The sequence below is a fragment of the Callionymus lyra genome, chromosome 2, assembly GCF_982586985.1.
Source record: "Callionymus lyra chromosome 2, fCalLyr1.hap1.1, whole genome shotgun sequence".
Classification (NCBI taxonomy): domain Eukaryota; kingdom Metazoa; phylum Chordata; class Actinopteri; order Syngnathiformes; family Callionymidae; genus Callionymus; species Callionymus lyra.
In genome coordinates, this window is record NC_141819.1 from 44525519 (window position 1) to 44534311 (window position 8793).

The window sequence follows — 8793 nt, forward strand, 5'->3', positions numbered from 1 at the left end:
AGAAATACATTACGCCAAAGGCAGGCAAAGATACACCTGATGCTTTAAAACATTGTAATTATAATTTTAAACAAACCACAAGCCTGTGTTGGATGATGTTCTGTCAAACCTAGGCAATTTTCTTTAGTTGCAGTGGGAAAAAAAACTACGAGACATTCTTTTGTTGAGATGAATGACTGGGACAAACAAGACCGTGCAAAAACCAGAGAGGCAGGTTTCAAGTTGATAAAGCTGTGTGGGTGTTGGGGCTGTGATACTTCAACCAGCCCAACCCTCCAGGCATCGTGCTAACGTCATCGAGTTTCTCTGCAAGCTGAGCACCACAACCTCAGCGTGGCTCATTGTCTCCACCATGTGGCCAAATTCTATAAATATTTCCCTGAAAATGTAACCTACAACTTTGAATTCGAAATGTGTGATTTGTTCAAATAATTGATTTACTAAATAAAAAATACATATTTTATATTTGTCGAGTCTCAAATAAAGTATACTGTAAATAGTGCGAGAGTGTGGGTTTATAGTTGTTTGTCTTGTTTTTGATGAGCTGATGATGGTCTTCTTTGGAGGCCTGAGATCGACCTTTGAACCCTGAGGTAAGAGCTTAGGAGACGTTTAAATAGTTTTGCCTAATGCATGTATTTTAATTGGTTTTGACCAAAAAATAAAACCATTAGAAAAGTCTGTTTCCACTGCAGCAGGAAGCGCGAGTCAAGAACCGCGTCTGCCTTATTGACCCGCCCACCTGCTCTGACGTCACTTCCGTGTTGCGCTTGAGTTGAAAACTTTCTAAATCTTGGCCTGACTCTTTTGACCGAATTTCTTCACTCCTATGGTACCGTGTTTGAGATAAAGTTGTCTACAGTCGTCGGAGCTCCTCCGCCAGAGGCTGACCGGAGGTTTGAACGATGGCAGAGCGGCCAGAAAACAACAGGGACGAAGAGCAGGAACCCGAAGGAGCCATGGGTGGGGAAGGTATGTGGAGCCATGTTGTTAATAATGTCCGGTTTTAACTTTCAACTTCTTCCACGGCCTAACGACAACTCTCCTGGAAGATTAACAACAAAAAATGAAGTGAATTGAGTTCTCCAGTATCAGTATCTTCCTGTACATACCTTGTACACGAGTTACTGTACATAATTAACATGATGTACATGCGTGGTAGGGATCTTCTGTATATATATTGTATTTGTGTCTCTTTATTGGATTAATTTCGCCACCTACAACATTTTACAATGAGAAATGCTCTTTGCTCAAGTGTACTACCTCCGCCAAGGAGGCTAGCCTCGAGTTTGTTTAGTGGCAAAATTGTTGACTTCATTGAGTTTTTAGGAGGGAAAAAAAATCATCTTTTCATATCCTTATCTGGACCCTGGAATATTGTAAAACATTTTTGGCATGTTCTAAAGGAGGTCCTGCACCTTCTTGCTGACTGTGAGGGCAACTGTCTTGCATAGGCAACGCTATGGTTCAGGACCAGAGGAGAGAAATCCTTCCAGGCTGTTGCTCCAAAGCTTTGGAATGATCTTCCTCTCCCTCTGTGTTTGATGGAGTCTACTGACTCCTTTAAGAAACATCTTAAGACGTTTTTATTTGTTCAGGCTTTTCCTTGATTTTCTGGAACTCATGTTGTGTTATCAGTTTTATCTTGATCTTTAAAATATATACTTTGTTGAATATTGTTTTGATTAAGCGCTTTGTGACCCAGGTCTAGAAAAGCGCTATACAAATAAAGATACTTACTTACTTACCTCCACCTGCTGGAACTGAAGCAGTGAAGGAAACGTGTAGTCTTAAGTTAGAAATGAACAAATGAAACTTTAGGTGAATGTTGCACGCAACTTTTATTCCTAAAACCAATCTGCGTAGCACGTGTGTTCCAAACTGTGGAGAAGCATCCATAAAAAAAGTACACCAACCTTTAACCTTAAGAATTAATATGTTAAAAACTATTTAATATTTTCAATATTTTTGGAATGTTTTTTTTTTTCATCAGCCTTCTTAATATTGATCTATCGTCTACAGTATGTCCAAGCTTCCAATTCCATAGGGCCTTCACTTTTGCACTGAACGCTGATGACTGTAACAAGGTAATGTTTATGAAAAAAACATTGCTTTTATTTTTTTCCAAATTATGTAAAATGTTGATTCATCTTACCACAGAAAAACTTTCCTTTTTTGCCCAAGTCAATTTGAAAATAGATTTGAAACTGACTTGGAGAAGGCAATGTTTCTGGATTGTGCACTTCCAACTTGATCCAGTGCCAGCGCTTCTCATGCACATAATGTGGTAAAGGCAGTAAATATTAGTGCTATGTTCAGTTAGAATTTCTTTTAAAATATACCTGTTTGACAATTATGAAGAAGAAATGCAGTTTTTTTTAAAGAATTAGAATTAGCATTACGTCAAGTTTAGTCATTTTCATTGGTGTCTGCGGTAAATGTAATATAATATTTGGCCTTGTTATTTACTATACGGGCGAATACAAGTAATATTTTTGTAATATTCGAATTCAAAATAGAACCTATACTTTTAATAGACTTTGAGAAGATATCCTGCAATTATTTTCCATAGAAAACCTGATGCCTTTTATATTAAAGTACACATTTATGCTGTAAGTAGATGTAATGGATTGTGACATGTTTTGCGGTTTCGTCAATTTAATTGACGTATAAAATCATTGTGTTGTCATCCAAACTTAAATATAATAAAGTTGGTGATTTACACTTCTACTCCTTATTATGATTGTCTAAAGATAAATTCAAAGGTTTCCTTTTATAGGATGGAAGTATTCATTCTTGTCACGTATAAGCTTTATGTATAGACCACAAGCACCAAGATGTCTGCTAATTAAAGTATTTTGTTCTTTTCCAAGATGTGATTGATGATCCAATTATTGAAGAGGGGGCAATGGTTCTCCGAGGGTATGTTTTTATTCCTTTATACCAATTCTTCAAACAATTATGAGTACAATGGTTTCTATAATATTTGTATAACAAACACCATATTTTTCTTTTTTAAATCTCCAGTAACTAATTAGTATCTGGCCGATGATCTCATTTCCAGGTACGTGATCCAGCGTGTCCATATGCAGGATCCTGAGAGAAGAATCCGTTTGGAGGATCTGGGTGGGAGGCCTAGAGAAGAACAAAACCCACAAATCAAAGAGGTGGTGGGACAGCTGGTTAGGATCGCAGATGACTTGAACAGGAATGTAGAATTTCAAAGGTAAGATGTTCCTTACAGACACAAATACAGTCAGGAAAGTTTAATAGCCAAAAATGAGCAACCAATCGGTATTAAAGAAATAGATGATAAATTATGTTTCAGCACTTCTGTTGCTGCATGATGCATCGTGAGTCAATCTGCTACGTAGCGGTCAACTGGCTAGGTTGCAAAAAATTATGAAGAAGAACCACTGATGATTGTGTGGGTGTATAATGTTATATTTATTATTTATATCTTGCGAGCTAGCTAATGCATTGTCCAAAAAACAATAAATATAGTGAGATGCAAACAATGAATCTATTATCAATTAAATTTGCATCTCGTATCGAAGAGTTAAATGAGGAATTGTCCAAAATAAAATTAAATAAGTTTATATTTTAAAGGTTTTTTAGAATAAGCTGCTAGACCATCAGCTGAAATCTTGCAATGTGTTTCAAAGGGGAATTACTTCAGGCAGGAGCTGAGTAATCTAGAGCTTCTGCTACAAACAAACGTAACATATACAGACTTATTTCAGTTTCTTCGGAACAATTCCTTATATCGTGGCTACAAGATGGGGGGGTTTAATCCCAACCCTTGGTATACATAAGGGTGAGTAGAAAATGAGCGAAATTAGAATTTATCTTTGAGATGCATATTTAGTAGGTTTATGTATTGGCAAGAATCTGGCGATACGATACATATTGCGATACATGTTTGACAATACGATATATCGCAATATATTGTGATAATGTAGGAAATTCGATATAAAGTTTCTTTTAAAGAAACAACACTTTTTCTGGCTTTTACAAGAAAGCTAGAATAGCTAATGGCTAATAATTTCTCTAATCAAATGTGAAAGTGCTTGTAGGAAAGTGCTTCTTAAAATATTGACAAATTTAAACTTGTATTAACAATGAAGTGCATTAAATCTCAAACAACCTGGAGCAACATGCAATATCCATAATCTATCAGTGTTTTTTGTTTTTTTTACTTTAAACTCCGTTTTAAAGCCAAAAAAGGCCCAACCATTTTTTTAAGCAATTTGTTCTGTGATTAACAGATTTAAAAGTTGTTAAATGTATTTTTGTGTAATCATTGATCGTCCTGACGTCAGCGCTGTCATTCTTTATTCAACTAGTATTAACCACAAACTCTCTACTTAGTGGATTGAAGAAGATTCCAATGATGAAGTCAACATTAACACTAAGATGAACGTTTGTTATTGTTGACTTTTATGAGGTCGACTAAAAGTTTCTCTCGTTTCTGCAGAACAGCAAAGTTAACTGCTTAGTTTTGTTTTATCTTTCTCATATTCTTTGTCATGATGCTTCTGTAGATGCTTATTAAAATAGTACTCCTCCAAACATCCACACACAGCAACACCACAGCAGAGCCACTGCTGTTAGCTCTGTTGTTAGCAGCAGCTGCGTCACTGCTATATATATTTATTTATTTATATTTATTTTTTTTAACATCGATACAGTGCTATTGAATATCGATACAGTATCGGGAGTAAAAATATCACAATATATCGTTGTATCGATATTTTCTTATACCCCTAATACTTATACTGTTTGACCCTTATATCCTAGAAAACGATAGACCAAGCAGACAACTCTTAGCCTCACTCACAGTGTCTTAACTGCTTCCTGTCAGACTGGTGAACCGGGTTCAAAGCAACTGTGCTCAGGACGTCTTCATGGAGGTAGCCAGGGGCCTCTTCTCAGAGGGCATTAATCGTGGTCGGGTGGTGGCCCTTTTCCACTTGGCATATAGACTGATATACAGGGTAAGTTGTTCCCATCTCCAAGAAGTAATATTTAATATTCATGTACATGTATGCTGCACCGTTTTACCAATGATTGGTTGATTGTATTGAAACTAATCTCAAGAATAAACAGCCAAAAGTAAAGGTAGTTGTAGCTAAAAAAAAACAACTATGAAAGCTACGTAAGTCCCATGTTGATAATTTGGACTTTTCTCTACATTTTATAGTTTAAATGGTATCTCTATGTGAACTTCTGCCAGAGCAGGAGATGTTTGAAAAACATTGCACATTTACGACTTTTTTGACCTTGTCTCATTTATTCCTTATGAGAAATGTTTCGCAGTTTCTCGCGACTTATGTCTTGAAAAATGTACATTCTGGTTAAAAAAAAAAAGTAATAGCGGTGTGAGTCTGAAAAACATTTAAAACATTCATTTTTGAACTCTACAATAATTTAAATGTATTTTAATATGATTGTACCAGACCGGTTCTGCAGTCCAGTTATCTAATTATATAATTGTACTTCATATTCACAAGGCTTGAAGTCAATAATTTAAAATGATGGAAAATTATTTATTTTTACAATTGAGAAGTTAAATAAATATGTGTTATTTATATAAATGTATGCATCAATGTGTCTTATATCACCATAATATGTAGGCCTGATCTAGAGGGTGAAGAATATATACAGTGGGGGGCGAAAGCTTCATAAACAATAACTGTTGTTCTCATATGTATTTTTTTTTTCCTTCAGTGTGGCAGCTTTCTTTTCACAAATCTTGTTATTAACTAAAATACAACAAAATGTATCATGAAAAACTGTTCAAAAAGTTTGGGCACCATTGAACTTTCTGAAGTTTAAAGGTTGCTAGACTGCCTAAAATCGCTCAAGCTTTTAAAAGCATCTTTCAGCATTTCCGTATTTCTGAATCCCCACACTTTAAAGTGCAACTATTGTGAAAACCCACTTTTTGTGACTTACTCACATGCTTCAAATTTTGAATTCTTTCTCTCCATGATGCAGTAAGCCTTTCATCATGATCATGATTTGAAGTTATTACTTTATACATTTCTCACTCGGCTGAACTCTGGGCGAACAAGAGGTTACAAGCGTTTTTTTTAGAAGCCAAATCTAGATATAGCTATGTAGATTTGGCTCCAACCACCTTCACTTGTTAAGCTTTCAAATTGTTCTCAAAGAGAAGGATAAGACATTTTTGGGTTTTAGGAAATTGCATTGACGTCACAATGAACGTGAACTAAGACTCTGCCTCTGTCTACAGACTACATCAAACCTCTATTCTTTGAATCTTACATTAAAAGGAAATATGCATGTCATTGTTTATCCTGTGTCTCAAACTTGTTTCCTCTTTTCATGTGGACATGTTTCAGCAACTGACAACCAACCATCTAGAGAATATCAGAATGATTATTAGTTGGGTTTTACAAGTCATCAAGGATCTTCTTTACAACTGGGTTGTTGCTCAAGGAGGCTGGGTGAGTTTGGTGTCGGGCTGTCTAATTATTGTCAGAAAGAATGAGCTCCTCACCTAGGTGCTTTCTCTCCATACAGGAAGCAGTGATTCGAGGAGTCCCACACTGGAGATCGGCAGCTACTGCAGCCTCTATAGTTTTGGTGGCTGCCTTTCTTTACTACCGGTGGACACGCTGAGAATGTTGGATAGCATCAGCCCTCTTGGTGGATGTCATGACATGCTCTACATATTTTTTATGGGACCTCTGACCATCCCAGATCTATAGGAGATCATTCCTTGATGCACCACTAAATGGATGTTTATCTGGAGTCTTTTGGATTCGATGATCATACATTTTTTCTCAGCTATAAATTGAAATGAACTTACTGTAATTTTTTTATTGTATGTTTCAGCTTTTAGACCACATGACTTCAAGTGTCTTTCCCAAAGTGTTTTATCAGCCATGCAACCATGTTAAAGAAATAAAAAGTTGATCACTGAATAGGGTTATTCATGAATCCTAAAAATACATCTTCAAAACCTAGTTCTCACTGACACCTACTTTAAATTGAACTGTTCATTCCTTAAAGATGGATATATGGGCTTTTACTACCAGGCTTGGGAATCACACAAATATTTATCTTTATTTGTTATCTCAGTCTTTTTAAAGTCAGTAAATATGACTGTAAAAACTACAGATGCAATGATTTTGTTAGACATCTTTTGTGAATCACTTTTACGTCATTTATCTCCTATTATGTGTTTGCACAATTTGACATCCTATTTTTTGTTTGTTTGTATTACAGTAGGGTTTTATATATATATACTGTATATATATATATATATATACATGGTTTCAGCTCAATGTATTTTTACATTCACTATTGGTTTGTTTTTTAAATATTTCAAAGATAATCTTTAGTTCTTTTTCCTTGTGGCCGTTAAAGCATGCAGGGAGAGGAGATGAGAAGTGTGTAGGAGAGGTGGCATGTTATTTGCCATCCCATTTCAAGATGGACCATTGGCAATTAACCATTAGAAATTGTAACAGAACATATCGTTTTGGTTGTATCTTGAGATTCCCCTGCATGACGTAATGATAAAAAGTTACTTTGCCTAAATTATGCAGCAATAATGTAAACAAACGGTTCGGTTCCATATCAGTGTAGAAATACTGATGCGTATGGAAGCTTAGAGATCCAATAACTCCCTAGGAAGAAATATAATACTAAATAAATATATATTTGTATATAAAGTTACTATCATCTGAACTCTGCAGCCTTCATTCCAAGACAGACAGTTTTGGTTAGTTCACTTTCCAGTTACACATAAACCTTAAGTTTATAAAATTCATGACAAAAAGTTTGTGAAACTGTTGGCCACAACTAAAATTCTCCAACCTGTATCAACTCAATAGCTTGCATATATCAATATCACTGCAACAAAGCGGCACATTGCGTTAAAACTCGCCCATAAAAGATGTAGATGCCACTTTGTGTTTAATGTAATTGAATGGTTTTTACAAATAAAAGTTGTGGATGTTTAGCAACAAACTCAAAATAAGTGTAAATATTGTCATTTTGGTAGCCTCTAAACCAACACTTTGCTCTTCTTCCTCACTATGTCTTGCTTCTTCAAAAACTATACACAAATCACTTGCATCACTTACAACTTCCTCCACTTTACTTGTGCTTATAAAACTTACAGCAGCATTTAAGTACTAGAGGAATGATTGAAATCCTAGTTGCCTGATCTGCTCCCTGACATTTCCTCCTAGTGAGCTGGGCCTCTGTGTTGATTATTGAAACATTTTTATGGAATAATGTCATTCAAGGAATTTCTTTTTGTTTATTAGTTTTTATTTATATGGTTTTGTCTGGGTTTTTTCTGCCTTGTGTGCTAGAGGTTGTTTTTTGAAGCACCTAAAATGACTAGTAGTATGACTGGAAATAATCTTTGTGAGTCATCAGTGATACATGTCTGCCTAAAGCCCTTTTCCTCTTTTCCTTCCTTTGTTTTGACTGCTACAGACACAGATTGCCATAATGTGGTGGCTGATTCTAGCATATTCAATTGTGTAAAATATCTTGAAAATAAAAACATTGATCAAGACCTTCCTGCAATTTGTGTTTATTGTAAATGTATTGAAAACAAACTAAATATTGTAATTTGCATGGCTTTAAAATGTAAGAAATTATCCCTTTTTTGGAGATCTCCTTCGGGAAATTGGTTACTACACTTTCAGATTCAATTTGTTTCTTTATTTAAACAATTGTATGCAAATATTGTAGTTATAATTAAATGTCAATGCGAATAACTATCATATATGTGTAACTACATTT

The 8793-nt window shown here is 35.3% G+C and overlaps 1 protein-coding gene across 1 annotated transcript; it reads left to right on the forward strand.

The window, feature by feature from the left end:
- Positions 1 to 771: 771 nt before the first annotated feature.
- LOC148087245 (apoptosis regulator BAX) lies at positions 772 to 8563 on the forward strand. Its single transcript, XM_087785447.1, has 6 exons — positions 772 to 972; positions 2874 to 2922; positions 3065 to 3226; positions 4865 to 4997; positions 6369 to 6473; positions 6550 to 8563. The coding sequence occupies exons 1-6, from the start codon at positions 906 to 908 to the stop codon at positions 6646 to 6648; spliced, it is 615 nt and encodes a 204-aa protein (XP_087641573.1). The 5' UTR covers positions 772 to 905; the 3' UTR covers positions 6649 to 8563.
- Positions 8564 to 8793: the final 230 nt, after the last annotated feature.

Excerpts from the sequence above, each read along its gene's own strand:
- LOC148087245 (XM_087785447.1), top strand. The coding sequence starts at position 906 with ATGGCAGAGCGGCCAGAAAACAACAGGGACGAAGAGCAGGAACCCGAA. Across the intron at positions 3,227-4,864 it reads AGGAATGTAGAATTTCAAAG|ACTGGTGAACCGGGTTCAAA; the intron begins GTAAGATGTTCC and ends GCTTCCTGTCAG. Across the intron at positions 6,474-6,549 it reads TTGTTGCTCAAGGAGGCTGG|GAAGCAGTGATTCGAGGAGT; the intron begins GTGAGTTTGGTG and ends CTCTCCATACAG.